The following is a 17,925-nucleotide window of genomic DNA, read 5'->3' as shown; positions in this document are numbered from 1 at the left end:
AAACAATTCATATAGTATGTATTTTTCCATCAGGGCCTATAAAATACACATTTTTACCTTCAATATAATAGGATCAGCTCATTAGGCTCATATTCTGTAAACAGCTTGGAAATGTATACCAAACAAGTCAGTGAAAATTCATACCCAGAAGCAGATGGTGAGAATAGCAAAGCTAAGCAAAGAGAGGCTTAATTGCAAATTCTATCCAACTAAGCAAAACGGTGGTATTCTACATTCACAGGCATTTTCTTCAGAGAGGAACCCAAGGCATCAACATGCAGGTTGAGGCAGGGGAGGGCATTTCTGTGTCATTCATCAAGCCAATGACTACTTGGAGAATTGCCACCAATTAAACAGTATTCGTGTACAGTTGGCACCAACTTCATAGCATTGCATGCTACGTAAAATTTTATGGCTTGTTGTCTTGCCAAAAGCAACACATCTAATGTTTTTTCTGTTAAATTAAAAATCAACAAGAGATTTAAAGTTGGCCTTCTACAAGCAGACAAGTAATTCAATTTACTCTAGTACAGTTCTCGTTTAGAATGAGCCAAATTAATAGGTCCAAGACAAGATATCTGAGAAATAAAGTCACATTATTATAAAATTTTAATTTTTCCCTTACTTCTCTCTACCTCATCATATTAAAAATGGGGAGAAGAACAAAAATCCTGCTGTCACCAAAAAAGGAACACTGATGAAAGAAAATGGCATTTCAACCCTGAAAACAATGGTACAGTTAATAAAATAACCTTTATTTGAGTCTTTTCCTGAGTGTGTGAGCATTATTTCACACTGCAGCAAGATCTTTTTTAACTGATGATTTCACTGATGTAATTCACTATTTAATATGACTAGATTAGATGTCTGTAGAAAGTGAGAAGGGCTCTAAGAAACCAGTATTTCGCTACTTTTGTCAAAATTTCAACATAAGAAAAAAATAAAACAAGTATTTTTCAATAATCAGGTGTCAGAGAACTGTCAAAGACAGACAAGGTACAGTTTTCAGAGAAGGATTCCCCATTTTCAAATTCAGTATTAAAATGTAAAATTCTCCTGTGGAAGAAGTCACATCGGCTTCCAGCTTTCAGAACAGGATGATGCACTAAAGTTTACTTTTTACATCTTCAAAGCCATATAAAAGTAAATTTCCTGTTAAATTTCTTACAGGATCCCATTTTATCTTCTACTACAGGCCAACAGGGGTTTCAGGGAAAAGATTGCTGTGAAGAGTTTCAATATTATCACCAACCATGAGAGACAATACCTGTTTCCTGAGGGCCTCCAGTAAAAGAGCCATCGTTTAAGCAGTAGCAGAGAAAAAACCCACAGAGAGATACAAATGTCACATCGAGAACCATTGCTCATTACCTTCTAGGTGCTCCATCCTCGTGCGGTTGAATAATCACCACTTTTACTGTCACTGACGTACGTAAAAGGTCAATCATTTGTTCATGAGTCAAAGTTGCCACGGCCACTTTACAGATCTCAACCAGGCGGCTCCCTTGCCGTAGGCCTGCCTTCCATGCAAAACCAAAGGGCTCCACATCTGCCACTATCCCTTCAAAGTTCACGTGGAATCCAAGCTGGCCCAACCCATTCCTCCGAAGGGTCATTTCTGTGGTTTCACATCCTCTGGTCACTATCTAAAGAAGTATCAGATTGTTATGCTGGAGTGAGTCAGGATGCTCCTTCAGACACACACACAAATCTGTTTTCAAACACTATAAAGCCATGTATGGCTTGACATTAAATATTTTTAATATACTAATACTGAATTACTTTAACATTTGCGGTTGAATGACGATTTCTGCATAAAACAAACCAAACATTTCACAATGCTAAAAATCTTACATCCCCGGAGCAAGCAGCTGACCCGTGTCAAGTTCCTTCCCCCTTGCCCAACATTAACACAGTATCATTTATCTCTTCCCGAAAACCTAACAACTGCTTTAGTTTCAAAACACAAAGCAAGCAAAATGCTGTCCTGTCAGTTCCTTCATTCTTGTTGGCTGACTGACCGCAGGTGTGCAGGCATTTTTTTCTTCAGTATTAGACAATACTGAACTTGAGATACAACATGAGCTAAATCGAGTGAAATGCCTCAGTTCTAGAAGCTTTTCTTCCTCAAGAACATAGCAATGAAGATAATGTTGATTCGTTTTGCCTTGTATCATATTCCTAACTACCACTATATCCAGATGTGGACGTCATCAAAACGGGGTAAGAGTTTTCATGTCACTGGGAAATTTAGAAACAAAAGAATTACTTTCTTCATATTCAATGAACAGTAGTTCTGTCGTTATATAGAGTAGCCAAAATCCTTCAAATTCAGACTTTTCTAAGCAGGCTCATTTCTATATACTGTGTAAAACAAGTCCTCAACAGTTTCGCCCAGTAAAAAATTACGACACAACAGTACGTATGCTGGGATACTGCACAGGACACAGCAGACCAAACTGTAGTCCACACTGCAAGGTAAGTTTGAGTTACCCTAACATTCCTTTCTGTCAGTGTCACAAAACCAATATGTATTTTATCTCCATTAGTATAATTAGTACAAAAACGTAAGCACTGTGAAACATTATCAAAAATCTTTGTTCATAATGCATAACATTCAAAGATCTCACAGTGCTTTATAACACTCCAGCAAAGCACATATCTGCCCTGTAAAGATGCATATGTTACGATACAGATCAAGGGATCTTCCCAAGGTCATGCAGCATGAAGAGCAGTTCCACAGTGCACCTTGTTCCTCAAAGGTGTTCACGCTGCTTATGGTTGCTTTTAGTGTGCATCAGGAAGATGCACTCATTACTCAACTTTAGGCATCTATTTGAAAGTGCTTTAGTTAGGAGGCAGGTGTCCTGTATAGTCAGTTGTATAGGACAGGTTTCTGCAAAGGCTGTTCTATAGCTTGAGCTTAATTCAGGAGGCTATCCTGGAAGAGACATTCTTCCCCTCCACTGCCAGCCTAAGCCAGAATCTGGACAGCCTAGCTCACTAGTTTATCATCTGCTTCCCATGGAAGCATGGCCCAGCCTAATTCAGGGCGGCACGGTGAGGGAGTGGGACTGTGCAGCTTGGGGAGATGTTGGCGCTGCGACTGCGTAAAACTGTCACAACACCGCTCCTTTCACTGCCTGAGTCAGAGGCACTTGATTAAGTGCGGTTTCATGGGAGGTTTAAATTGATGTAAGACTCTATGACTACTACACTGTCCCCTGTACCGCGTTAGCACTTGTGCAGCCATATCAGGAACATGATGCAGCCGAAAACCAGGGTGCTTTTAAAAATAATGTTCCAAAGGGGTGGCAGACAGGGAATGGGTGGCACTGTCTCCTTCACTGGCAGCAATTATAAAAGTACATTTCCACCATCGACAAAGGAATTTAACAGGTAGCAAATATTAAGCTTTAAGTTCTTCAATAGTTTGCTTTTATGCTTCCAAGCCTGTTTTTTGTCTTTTGTCCAAACTGTTACAGAGTCAGGGATGAGAGGCCTAACTTCTATTCCCTTCCCAATACAAAGGATGAGTGGAAAATCTTTAGTGTTTGTGTAACTTAGGCCTGCAACTTGGTCAGTGACTGGAAGTCATGGGTTTCTGTACCTTAGTAAGTTCTAAAGCACTATTACCTTTATAGAATATTTCTATATGGATATCTGTCACTCAGCAGAAAAAATTAGAATCTGCACACATGAGAACAAAGTGCCACAAAACCATGAGTTATCGTAAATTTGCAGACCTGAGGGAGCTGGTCCGCTTATAGCTTTTAACTTGTGATAAACTCAAGGTAATTACAGTTAGCTCTCATTCATTAAAGGCTAATCTTCCACGAGCTGTGAACACTGGAGAAAGACCTTGCAAGGATCTGATATTCTGAGAATCATTGCCTAACAACTTTGGGCTACTTAAATTGTAGCACTTGACTTCATAAACCCTCCAGTTCTTTCTGAAGATGTACGTTTTGAAGTTTAAATGTGAAAGTCATTCCTGAGATGTCTAAAAGGGACTCGGGAGGTTTTGTTTACAAAATCATGTTCTGTGTCTTCCTATGAAAATAAGCAGCTATTTCTTTTGCCATATTCAGCCCTGAGTTTATGGAATCTTTTAGAAGATTTCCATTTTAAACAGAATTTTCTGTTGTGTTTATAACCATGCATATAGTATTAGAGCTATATGGCATGCTCAAAGAACTAAGCTTTAACTCTTTTTTTTCCCAGCTCTGAGGTACATTTTCAATCATGACTAACTTTCAACAAGAATTTCGTAATTTATGAACTAGATAAGTGAAAAATGAAATTTTCATCCTTCATTAGTTTCCCTACACTTCTGTCACAAGTTTCTAAGATACAGACAATATTTAGTCATGCAGTGAAAAGAGCAACACACAATTATAGTCAGAAGCCCAGTCGAGGGACAGAATTTTATCGCTAAGAAACTATGCCATATTCTGCGGGGACAGACACCTCTTTGTCATTATGTCACATCACAGAATACTGCAGATGAATGCACCAGTTGAAGTATATAGATTTTCCCAACTCAGAGCACTCAAAATCTCTTCTTCAAGTTAGTTAAATATTCAAAGGTTATAAGAGAAGGAAGATAAACACTCCTGCCAAAGATTCATCTGTTCCAATGGAAGGGATCCCAGGAGATCAAGTCCTCCACAAGTATATCACCTAAAAGGTGACACTAAATTTTACATAGCAATGTCACATAAAACATAGTGCTGCTCCACTTCAAAACAGGTCATTCTGCTTACTTGGTTGCCATCTCACTGAACATGTGAATGTTCATGTGCACGAACTAAGAACTCTCTTCTCTGAATGCACTCAATACAGATGAAATTAAAAGACAGAGATCTTCCAAGTCCCAGGAAGAAGGAAAAGTTTTTTTAGTATACACACTTCTATGGAAATTTTGTCTACTCAGATTTTTGTCTAAAGATCCCTTCAGGGTTTTCATTTAATCTTGTATCACTCTGCCATTCTCTGTTATCCTAAAGCTCAGAACCACTGCTTTTTCTGCCTTCAAACACAGCCTGCCAAGTTAATCTATAGTTTGCTTTTGCTGCTCTTTCTACTTTATATCACTAGATATTCTCCCCCACAAATACAGATCTGACTCTAGGTTGACAAATCCTAGCTCTTTTTATAGTCCCAAACTGATTCTTTTGGTTCAAAGCAAAATCACAGTCTCAGCTGTTTACATCTTTGATTAATCTGGATATTGCGATACGTTTTTTATTCATCTGCATGATTTAAACCCAGGCAATAAAATGTAGTTATTTCTTTGACAGTCTCATTTAGTAACTGCAACATTTTACTCACTGGTTTTAATGCTTTTACTAGTGACTGAAAAGGGTTAACCATCTGGTCACTGAAGCTTGATATTATTTCACCCTTTGAGCTTTCATCTTTAGCATCTGCTGGCACCTGTGGTTGTCGACCCTGGCTGTGTTCTGAGTCACTTAAAAGGTTTTTGAATTAAGCACATTAAGTGTAGAATCTGAGTTTAAAATACTTCTTAGTCCTTGTAATGGTCACCTCTAAGCGTCTATATCAAAATGTATATAAGGACTTTAGAAAGCATTCACCATCATAAAAGAACTAGGGAATATCATAAATACTCAGCTTTCAAAAGAGAGAGAAAAGCAGCAAAAAGGGAGAAAAATATGAGGTAAGAAACAGAGATGAAAAAAGTTTTAAAACAAGTAATGACAGCTAATTCTTTTAAGCAATGTGAAAGTTGGATAGATGGCAGTGAAAGAGAGAAGGCAGCCAGAGTTCATTGCAATACATACTTGAAGTTAATATTTGGGTTAACTTGGCAGTAACTCATGCTAAACTTTTGAGGCCTAAAGCCAATTTGTCATTATTTAACCCCAAATTTGACCATAAAACAGAGGAAGTATTCAAGTAAATACACATAATCATTTCATTATATGTTTTTAATTACTGAATTTTAAAGATCTATCCTCAGCAACTAGGCTATTTCCATGTTTTGTAAAACTGAGTAAGTGAAAAACAGCAAAAGAAATTGTTGTCACTGATGACAGAATTTTTCCCTAGAACTCTGAATCTTCTTTTCCATCTGTTTTTTCAATTCATATTTAGCAATACTTAAGAGGACTGAACTACATGTAAACTATTTTTCTAAAGGAAAATATCTAAGGAAAGTGAAACCGAAAACATCAATGAAAAGGATGATATAACAGTGGCAAGAAGACATTCATCTGTTGAAAGAGTAATTGTACTTTCGAAGAAAAAGGTGATTATTTAGAGCATGAAATTGAGCAATGTTAAAAGTGACTGCAGAACTGCAGAGGCCCTAAAACATCAGCTGCAATCTGACTGTTCCAGTGTGAAAATGGTGAGCATAATGATTTCTTTTCAGTACTGGGCTTTCTAATATAAACAAAATTGAGACCATCTAGATAACTTAAGATCAAAGGGTGAAGTGTAACCACATGAAGTAGATGCATCAGCACTTTTACCTTGGAGTTCCTGTCAGTTCATTTGTACTGACTGAAATAGTTACAGGACAGTTGTGCTAACAGGGTCATCAGGCATCTGAAAAACTTTATCCAGTCAACTGTAAAAACTGGCATTAATTGGTAATAGTTTTCTTTACTTCATGCAGTTGCTCAGTACAAAGGAACAAATCAACAGAATCACTGACACAAATTCTTCTGCTAATACTCACATGGGTTATTATTAAAAGTCGAAGTGAGTATATTTTTAAATTAAGGTGTATTTCTATGTACAAAGCTGTGATTTAAGAAGAGTCTACAGCAAGAGAAGACAAAAGCTTAGCTTTTCAATCCTGATTTTGACACTGAAACTATCCATGGTCTTGGGCACGTCTATCAGATTATGGGTACCAGATTCCTCATCCTTGAAAATGGGTTGACAACACTTCTCTCATATGCTGTTGTGAGGATTATTGTTTGCAATGCTCTCTGAGGACTGAAAACACTCCCAAAATATAAACGTAGGACATTTTTTATTGTATCTCAAAGGAGATGTATATAACTCTTCATAAAAATTTTGGGATTTCAGTTTAGAAACTGTACTTACTTCAAGTCTTTGAACAATTTCTCTGATGTCTTCAGTACAATTATCTGCTGCCGACAGAAGAATACATTCTCCTCTTTCATAAAATATTTTGATGCTCATTAATCCAGATGTCCATCCAATAACATCTCTGCAGGAGCAGTTAAAAACAACATTTTTTGATTCCTTTTCAATCAACATGATAAACTCATTGGAGATTCCAAGAAGACATTCAATGTCAGCAGACTGGCCAAAATCTCGTGCAATCACATTCCACATAATTGCTCCAACACTGAATAGATGTGCATCTTTCCTTGGTTTCACTTTTTCCTTTTTTTTTGCCCCTAAAGTAATAAAGCTAAACTTTGCTGAAGTATCCACTGTAGCTGTGGTAACAAAATTTTCTGCCAGATCTTTCAAGTATTCTTGACGTGTCCTTGTGGCCATGGCTCGAAATTTTTCTGATTTATGTGCCGCATTTTCAGCATTAATAACTTTGGCTAAGAGGAAGTCCCTAAAGACTGCAGACTTGGGGAAGGTAACTCCTTTAGGAATAGGTGGACCAAATGCAGGTACATCTTTTGATCGTGAAACACCAACACTGGAAACAGAAAGAAAAAAATACAGTGGTTAATTCCTAAAAAAAAAAAGATCAGATGATAAGCAGAACTGTGATCTGTGCAGTCTATTTACACAGTTGGGTTTAGCTTTGACATGTCAATTTTCAGACATTTTAAACATACCAAAGAAAATCGATGGGCTTGCCTGTTTTTAAATGGCTTTTTTCTTTTAAATGTATAAAAGACATTATGGATGTTTCTTACTAACAAAAAAATATCAAGGATGACTTCTTAGGGTGTCACTGTCTCCTTTCTTTAATGGAATAAATATAAAAATGCTTTGTGAGACATAAATGAGAGAAGTATTTTTTAAATTCTTCTTTTGGTGTAAGTCTGACTACTGTTTTTCAGCTGTCACTCAGTTTTGTGATCTTAAAACTAAGAAATACAGAAACAGATTTTAATCCTCAATTTGCTACAATGAAGTGTGAAGACAAAGAAAAAGTATTGGTGTCAAATGTGTCTATAATGGGAACAGCCTGCACCTGTTTAAGTTTCCTACTCTACGTTCACAAAATTTCAAAATACCTGCAATTCTTGATATAGACAGTTCACAGAGTATTTTGTCATTAATAAAATTATACTCACAATTGATATCTACATAATGTATTTCAACTGAAATCGAATTTTAAAATACCGTGCAAACTGCATACAACTACTGTTAGCATGACTGAAATGCAGTCACATTTTGAACGATAAACAGATATAATTTAGTAATAAGAAAAATGTAACTTACGAAATGTCATGTATTATTAAACACAAAAGAGCTACTGATAAAACGATCAAGTTCTAAAAGACAGCTTAAGTTCTAAAAGACAGTAATATGACTTGGCCTCATGATGTACTTTAATTTCATCCTAAATAATGAATAAATATCATTTATACCTGCTAAACCTAGACCATTATGCTTCAAGTCCTTATCAATATTGGCACAATTCCCAATCAGTTCAGAACTATACTTTAACCGCAGTTACCTTGCTAGAATTCATGATACAGTAACTTAAATGTGAGAGTTAAGATCATCTGAAATTTGAGATGTTTTAATACTCCCCAAATATCCTTTATTCATGTGCTTAGGGGCCATGACTCATCCCAGTGTCATATTGTCATACACAGGGATTATACAGGTTAATAGCCTTCTAAAATACTTAATTTTAAATCACTTTCTTTGAAAAAGGAAATGTGAAATACAAATTCTAAATGAATTTCTATGATTATGCCTGCAAATCTTATTTTCACTAACCTGTTATATCCCCATTTTATGCCGATAAATCAGCAACACAGAATTCTCCATATACCCATTTAAGTTTACAAACTGTTTCCCATAACTCTAGATGTGTGCAAGGGAGACCTTGGGATTTCAAACACACAAAACCGCAGAAATCTTAAATCCAGGAAATACAAAACCATTAGAAAAGGCAGTTCCATTGCAGTCTTAATAGTAAACTTACATAGTTAAGGCTCTACTCACCTATAGCACACATTTTCAGTGCAAGGATTATGCACTTTGACTATGACAAATACATGTTGAAAGTGGGAACGAATGTTTTTTGGAGTAAAAGGAAGTGCTCCTGGCTCTTGGAAGACAATGGTAACTATGTCATTTCCTATATGCCTTTTCCTTAGCAGCTAGACAAGAAATATGCATTGAAAAATTAGTTATTAAAAAAATCACAATTTCTTCATTTTAGAAAAAAAAATATCCCAAACCAAAACAAATTAAGCTTAAATTTTTAGAAATAACTTTTAATTAATCATATCCTGGTTAGCTACAGATAAAGGATATCAGACTGAACTACAAAAAGATAGGGAAAGGAAATTGGGCTAAGTTCACAAAAATTCTGGTGAGTTCTATTGCACCCCCACACTAGCTCTGCCTAGTTTCTACTCATTTCTTTTTTATTCTATGAGAAATACACGTCTCTTACTTCAGTGTAACACTTCAGTAATAAAAAAATAAAGTTACATCACTTGACATTTCTCACTACTCGGTTCCCTCTTCACAATGTAGTATTTGCTTCTATATGAAAAATACCATATCACTTTCCTTTCTCAATAAACCCTCCTTTTCCATGTTGTATTTTTATTAAACATTTTTCTTAATGTTATGATCTTTATTTTTAAAAAAATAGATTATCATGAATACTTATCAGGAATTTTAACAACTGCATACTTGAGGAACAAAGCTGAGACTCATGGAGAAACAGTAGCTATTAGAAACTCATTAAATAAAAACTTATTCTTCTAATTGGTAGCTTTTATCATCAAAATATAATTAAGGAGTAATTTAAAGTACTAAATCATTGTTACAGGCTAAAACTTAATAAAAACTATAAAACGTGTCCAGCAATAAGAGATGACTTCTCTCTCTACCCCCCTAAAAACCCCAACAAAATAACATAATAAAATGTTCATTTTCCTTATGGAAGTATATTGCACCCCTCAATTTTTTTAATACTTTTTTCTTAAATACCTTTGCTTATAAAACATCCATGTACATTACTAGATGGAAAAAAGAGCTACATTTTAAATACCCACCCAAAGTCTGCCAAAGACCTTGCATTGCCAACTGATAGCATACAGACACTTAAAGCTTTATCTTAGCTCATGTGTAACTAAAAGGATACAAGAATAAATCTATTGGAAAACTTTTCCAACAGAACAAGTAACAATTTCTCTATCGGTCTGATTTTGAAGAACATAATCTTTCTATTAAAAGAATTCTTGCTTGTATTTTCCCAGTTCCACTAACGGTTAGTATTTCAGCTACCAACAAAAAAAGCAGTTACACATGCTAGAGCCTAAGACCCCTACATATGCTTCATTGTATCTCTTAAAAATAACATGAAGAATGGCATGCTAAAGGTAGTAAGAAGGGCCAAAGCCACAATTTTAAAGCACCCAGTATATCCATAATATTTTAAACATAACCCAAATCCCAAATTCAGATTAAAGCAATAAGACTTCTGATGAAACTTTAAAACAGATATAAGAACAGAAAATAATATTTGGTATGATTCATGTGGGTCAATAAATTTTACAGGTCTTTAAGCCTAAAATAAGAATAGCCGGCTCTTCGAGCAATTTAATTATACATACTCTTGCATACAAATTAGAGTAGAAGTAGACTGTGTGGAACTGATCACAGAACCAAGTGTGTCAGGTATACTTTAATTTGCTGAGCTAGTGAACCATACAATTAGATCATAGTAGTGAACCACAAGTTCATATTTAGAGGTTATTATCATCTCACAGGTTGGAATTTACACCACAGTTAAATTTGTAAGAAACCTTCCAATTATGAGGTACAAGGTGATTCATTTCAGCTTTTGTTATATAACTTAACTGCCCAATTATTCTTGCTATAGTGGCTCATGCCTTTGCCTAAACATTTCCCCAGAGCAAAATTACAAAAATTAGAAAGCAACACCCTGTTTAAAGTTGTATGTATTTCTCAAGACAATCACTGTTTTCAAGAATATTTTCTGGCTTTGTAGAACTCTTTGTGAGGTTCTGCTTGCCGTCATAGTTTGCTTAAGAAAGAACAGCAGTCGATTCATAAAAGGCAAGTTTTAGAAATGTTTGAAATGTTACTAGAAAAAATAGTATTTTCAAAATTATGGCAGTTCCCATATTCTGTCCCTAAACTTTTTTTCAAGTGTTTAAACCTCTAAAGAGGCACAAAAATAGAAAACAGGAAGCCATGTCATAATTTTTAAGAACCTTACCAAGCTTGCAGAGATCTTAGTGACTTCTTCAACATTTTAAAATAAAATCAATGTAACACTGTTACAAATAACTGTCATGCATAAGTGGTCAGTGAACTTCAACACAATGCAAAAGGCAAAGCACAGTTGTGGCTGTGCACAGAGTATCATAAAGCAAAGAACTTCGGAAAGGGAGAGAAGTAAACTGGGGTGATCTGGAACATGGAAAGAAGTGCTCTGGATAGGATAAAGGAATAGGAAAAGAATAAAGCACTGAGTGGAGAAGAAGGAGGGAACACATACTTGCCTAGGAAATGTGAGATAAGGATAGCATACTGAAAATGAAAAAGGAATTGAAGGAAACCGGAACTAAGCAAAACGATTTGTAAGAAACCCTTCTCTAGTTTCCATTCTATAACCTAGATTTTCCTCCCAACTTTGACCTACAAGGTGGTGGGGTTTTTTACGTTCTCAGTTTCCCCTTCCTCTCCCATTTTGAGGTCTGCTCAGGTTTGGAGTTTTGAAGGTTGTTGTATCATTAATCCTTATTTTTAGCTGCCTTTCTAACATACTCTGAAGAGTCTCATACCAATGCAGAGCACAGTAAGAACTCTCAACAGGGTGCACAGATTACAGAGGGTTACTTACAACAGGGAGACGTCAAACACACTCTGACATCATTCTAGTTAACAGTCTAAATTGGCATGGTAGAACTTGAAAATGAACCAAATCAAGTACTATAGGCAGCCAAGAGGACATCAGTGACGTTTTATGTAAGACCACAAAACACGCAAAGGGGAGACTGGTAAGGAAAATATGTTAGAAAGGCAGAATCCATTAAATTAAAATTATTTGTACCAAGTAATAGCTACTATATTAATTCTGAAATTAAAACGACTCAATTCTTAATTTTCAGATATGCATCTCTGAAGAAAACTACCGTCTTAAAACTTAGCTTATTTACAGGTTATGTCCATCCATAAAAATCTACCCACTTCTGTGGAATTTTAAATGCCTAGTCAAACTGCGAAATAACAAGGAATTCTTGTTGAAATAGCAGTGAAATATATTCTTCACTCAATTACATAATAAAATGTTAAGAGTCAAACAAGAAAATCTTCAAATTTATTTTAATACATATCTAAAATAAGTGGTTTCAAAGTTTTACTTTAACTTTGTGTTCTTAACCAGTACCAAAACCAGAAACAAATGGCAAAAGATATTTCATCAGATCTGGTTAAACCGAGTTCGGTATAACCACATCTTGTTATCCCAACTATTTTAACAGTAGCTTATATTCAACAAGCTTATTTCATTATTGCATATCTGTTTCATTTTCAGGTTTTCATTAAACCTGGTGAAAACTGATTATTTGAACTGATCTGGATCAATTGGGTCTGACTATGTGGACGCAAGCAGACTGCAAATGTGTGAACGGGAAATTTGCAAGGGAATGATTTGGAAAGGGACATCACAAAGGTAAAGTTTAAAGGGGAAAGGCCTTGAGCTATGATTTGAAGAAATGGCCAGTAGAGGAAGACGAACTGGCCACACCAGGGCTGGTAGTCTTTTCTGTCCTAGGGAAGGAGCAGCTGACTTGAAAGTTCCCAGCCTATGTTGCAGCCAAAGTGAAAATTACCTTGCTCTTTGGATCTCCTGCTGGCTCTAAAACTAGAGGGATGTCCTGATCAGGGACCAAGCAGGGCGTAGTTATGTCCTGGAAGAAGCAACAAACAATTCTGGTGTGGCCTATTTTTGGCTCACAGGTATTTGGAATATAAGCAACGCTTAGTGCTTGCTCATTGAAGGTTGTAGTCCTAGATGATGAAGAGTGACTCAATACCTTGCCCAGTCATTACCAAACAAGGGACGTCGGGATAGGATGCAATAACCTCATTGCCAGTACATACACAATATGCTAGCAAACAATAACTATTGAATGGGGGTCTTCATTGCTAACATAACCTACAAGGAAAATTACCATGGTCCCTAAGTTACTTGGGTGTACAGAGTCAGTGAGCCAAACCCTGAAAAGAGACAAACAACATTCATATTCCACAGCACCTGTAAGTCTCTCTGTCTTGAACATAACTGATGCAACTGCATCTGTGGTCTTCAGCATCTAAAATGTCTCAGGGAAAAAGACCTATTCGAATTTCATCCTTGCTTGTGAGAAATAACACTGTTGATACTTTCCACACTTCAGTATGTATTTTGGAACTAAACAGTAACAGGAGAAAATTAAACAATGATTATAGATCCCTTTTGCACATTAAGGCTGGCTAAATTCTGGTCATTTGGGTGCACTTGTCATATTTTATTAAGACAGTGTCCATGCTGTGTAAATTCTGCTAGATCCTAGCACCTATAATAAAAAAATAATGTGGTGGATCTTCAGATAGGCGTAGTACTTGAACATGGAAAACTGCCACATTATTTTGATCCCAAGAAAACCATGAATAACAACACATGGTGTTCCTACTAAATATTGAACCTGATAAAGTGACAATGATGAGAGCTTACTAAAACACTGTGGAAAGGAGTGCTTGTTGCTGGGGAAAACCATGGAGTTAAAATTCGAATATTTCGCTGTACACAAGAATTGGCACCTGACTACAAAGAAAGACAGATAAGGAACTGATAAGAATGGAAGGAAGGCACAGGAACAAGTGAAAGGACAGTAACAAGGGGTGGCTGAGCAACACAGCAGCGAAGCTGACAAACAGCAAACAATTATGAAAAGTAGTGGATCATGGCAAGAGGATATCCTGTTCTTACAAACAAGGGAAAGTCATGAAAGACAACAATAAAAGTACTAAACTCCAAGTAAGGCCTTATTTACTGTCAGTGCCTGTGATTAGCTATGAAAATATTGGGTTTTACCTTCTAAGGCATGCTCATTCAGTGTCTTATATCTTCTTAACAGTGTACAGTTTTCCCTATTTACATGTGCTTTTAAGTCAAAGATTGTTATGACTGATTACAGACAGAACAACCCTAGTGTGTTTACTAAATTAATTCTGTATTGTAGTAAGATGTAAGTGAAAGTTTAGAGAAGTGGAACAATCTCCAATCAGTGATGATGATCTGATACCTTGATTACTAGCTACTGGCACAGCCAAGTGTATGATAAAGCTGATATAGCTGAACATTCTGTCTCTTGACAGCCACACATTTTAAGACGTGAGTCATCTAAACATTCATATTATTCATATGGTGAAGAGTTTCTGTCTTTTAATTCCTAATTTGGTTTCTATAAACCATATCTAAATCCTAAGTGTAATGGAGTAAAATTTGCAGTTGTCTTAACTGTTCACTTGAAACAGTTCTTCAGACAGTTCAGAACAGTATGCACTATTTATAATACATAAATACATCATATATTTTCTTCCATTTTGATTTTCATACATGCTTTCTCAAGAATTTTAATCACTTTCTTTTATCTTTTTCTTGCTGCCTTGACACATCTCTTTTTCTTCCCACAAGACCTATTGATAGGGTAGACATGAAAGACACAACTCACATATGATTCAACAATCAGTAACCATCTTTTGTATGCTGTTGAAAAAGAAAGTGAGATAGCATCTTTATTTCATTACAACCTTCCAAAATGCCTGAAATCTGTGTATCTTGCATGGCAATGAGAGAATATTCTAAACCTAACTAAATAAACCCAACACTTATTTCTCCAGAGCTAGAAAAATGCATAGTAGTAGCAGCACAGAAAGTCATGAACTATCATCAGTCTGACCTATAAGCAATTCTGCTAGGGTTTTTTAATTGTTCACGTTGATATATTATACTAAATGTGCTTGTACTTTTTAATTCAGTTGCAAAAAATACCTGAGACAGGCAAGACAGAGTAACCTTACTGGTGCACCGCACACTTTGAATGCCGTGCTGTTTTTTAGCCATCCTTAATGCTTTAAAGCTATTCTCAATTATTATATAAGCAAAAGGAATTCTCCAGAAATAAGTGCATTGCAGTTTTCTGTCTTCATAAGCAGACACCTTGAAGGATACAGTTAAGCATTTATTACTAAGCTGACACATTAATAAAAATGTCAAGATCTGTAATATAACAAGGATTAAGTGAAATTGTTCTAAAAATCTTATTACATGCTTATTTTAACCATAAGACTATTTTTAAGCTTCATTCAATTCAATATTTAAAACACAGATCAGATATAAATTCAGTCCAAACTCAAAATAACTCATTCACCACAGGCAACATTACCTTTTCATAATATCATGAAAAGGGGGAGATAGGGTAACTTCCTGAATTATATAGTACAAAAATCCTATGAGATTTCTAATACCTTACAATATTTCAAGGAAAAAAAAAAACAAAACAAAAAAGAGTTGAGTCATGCTTCATATAAAACAATTCAGTTTTATATCAATATTACTTTAAAAAACCCCTCAACGTCAAATATTTATAATGTAAAATTACAATGAAAAGTTCAAAAACATACCTGTTGCCTGTTACTGGGCATGTATGGAAGCATTGTTGATACATGAAACATTAATTCATAATCTTTATAGGTAGTATAGAGGGAATGAGTTCCTGTTGAATCAGCTGAAAATTAATTTAATTGCAAAAGGTCAGAAAAATAGAATATTCATACTGCTGTTTAGGACACCACTCTGCATGCTACAATTTAAATCTATTAACGCAATTTAAAACTTTTTTCAATATAGCACAAACAGTTTGCATCAGCTCAAGCTCTACTCTTTAGTTTCATGTTATGACACAGAAGGGTCCTGCAAGAAATTCCCCAGAGTTTGCTGTCTATGAGGCCAAAATGATCTAATTTTGAATATATTGGCATTTGATGAAAAAAAAAAAAAAAAAGAACAAACACTTAGCTACTTGAGTATAGTTTTATATAATATATATTTTCATTATTTAAAATGTTAATAAGGACAACTGACTAATCTCATACTTTACCAAAAAATAATCTGACCATACTACTTCAAATCTGACATTAAAACACATACTGCAGATTAGACATTTTTTAAACACAAAATACGTACATGATGCACTGTAGTACAATGTCAAATATTTTATCAGGAATTTTCAGATTCTTAAACAATTATTAAAATAATTTTCATATAAGATATGACTTAATATTTTCTTTTATTTATATATATAAAATAAAAAAATAATATTTATTATTAATAGACAGTATTTCAGAATGTCTACAGTCAAAGAGGAGGTTTACTCTGCAGTCACAAATTAATCCTTTTAATTCACCTTTAATATGCATGGATTATTTAAGCAGATACAATCAACTTTAATGCAGGAGGTTGGGAACACCCTATTGAGTTAAGAAAACTATCAATCTTTCTTCTCTTTTTCCATGTTCATCCGTTTATTTTTAATATAGTTGTATATTCTCTACACCAATAAGCATTCTCAAGCACTGTCTTCCACACACCGGTTAAGGTTTTGGGGTTTTGTTTTGTTTTCAGTAGTAACTGAATTCCAAAAGGAAACTGATTAGCCATGTTAGTTCTCTGGTTAGAAGCATATAAACGTACATTTTAAGTGTAAAATTCAACAGTAACCATACTGAATCTGCAGCACTAAATCTGAAAATATTTATGCGTGTATATAATATTGAGCACATTTCTATTACAACTGGCTTCATCAGTTATGTTTGTACAATAATAAAATTTATTAATACTGATGTAATATAAATTACAGTTACATAAAAATAAGGAGCATAATTTCCATCAAAGATTCTTACTTAAATGTTGCTTAAAAAGCAAACATTATTGCACTCTTCTATTTTAAAACCTTTGTTGAAAATATAATTCCATTATAACCTTTCCGTGGCATTTTAGAAAGACAGTTTTGAAGAGACAGAAGGATGAAATAAATTGTATTGTGAAATACAAATATCTGTCTAAACTACACTGACGTCAGCAACCCTATTCCCTGACTCCTCTTGCAATTAGATATATAAAGTCAAATTATCTTGAACAGATACTGCACAAAACAGTCCCTTTAAATACTTACTATAGAAAGGCAGATTCCTTACCTTTAAACCAATGTTTTCCTAATGCAACATCCTACTTAGTTGAATACTTTTGATTTAGTACCTTGACTTTGGAAATGAGCTAGCAAATTTAGGAAGTTTTTCTTCTGAAATTTAGTCCCTGACACTAAGCAAACTGAAATCTTCTAACTCAACAGATGCTTTACTGAACACCTACTAAGGCCTACTATGACTAAATTTACATAGCGGTTGCTACTACGAACATTACTCTGCTAAAAATTTTGGTGGAAAAAAAAAATACATCTGAGCTGACAATTTTGCACCTCATTCCTTTCTGAACATTAGTTTTATTTTACAAAGGTTGAGAAAAATTGGCTAAACTTTTTTTTGTGCTTTTTTCCATAAAAGCACCTTTTACCAACAAAAGTGAAACAGCACTATTTACTATTTACTATTATACCTATATCTATAGGTATAAAATTGCAAAGTTTCCTCAATTTCTTTTCCCTTCAGTTCTCTCTTTACAGGTATAAG

General features: G+C 35.0%; 1 protein-coding gene across 7 annotated transcripts in view; it reads right to left on the bottom strand.

Moving 5' to 3' along the window:
* Positions 1 to 17,925, bottom strand: part of SIPA1L2 (signal induced proliferation associated 1 like 2) — a 151,112-nt gene that overhangs the window by 49,835 nt on the left and 83,352 nt on the right. For 4 of the 7 annotated variants that reach the window (XM_040598689.1, XM_040598692.1, XM_040598697.1 and 1 more), the window contains exons 7-11: positions 15,862 to 15,965; positions 13,026 to 13,103; positions 9,151 to 9,308; positions 7,084 to 7,660; positions 1,372 to 1,646 (exon numbers count right to left, since the gene is read on the bottom strand). In XM_040598689.1, the coding sequence (XP_040454623.1) occupies positions 1,372 to 1,646; positions 7,084 to 7,660; positions 9,151 to 9,308; positions 13,026 to 13,103; positions 15,862 to 15,965 (1,192 nt within the window). The remainder of the gene's footprint in view (positions 1 to 1,371; positions 1,647 to 7,083; positions 7,661 to 9,150; positions 9,309 to 13,025; positions 13,104 to 15,861; positions 15,966 to 17,925) is intronic. The other 3 variants (XM_040598693.1, XM_040598694.1, XM_040598695.1) reach the window with 1 other exon arrangement.

This window comes from Falco naumanni, chromosome 6, assembly GCF_017639655.2.
Source record: "Falco naumanni isolate bFalNau1 chromosome 6, bFalNau1.pat, whole genome shotgun sequence".
Classification (NCBI taxonomy): Eukaryota; Metazoa; Chordata; class Aves; order Falconiformes; family Falconidae; genus Falco; species Falco naumanni.
The sequence above is the reverse complement of the archived record's forward strand: the minus strand, read 5'-3'. Positions and strand labels throughout refer to the sequence as shown.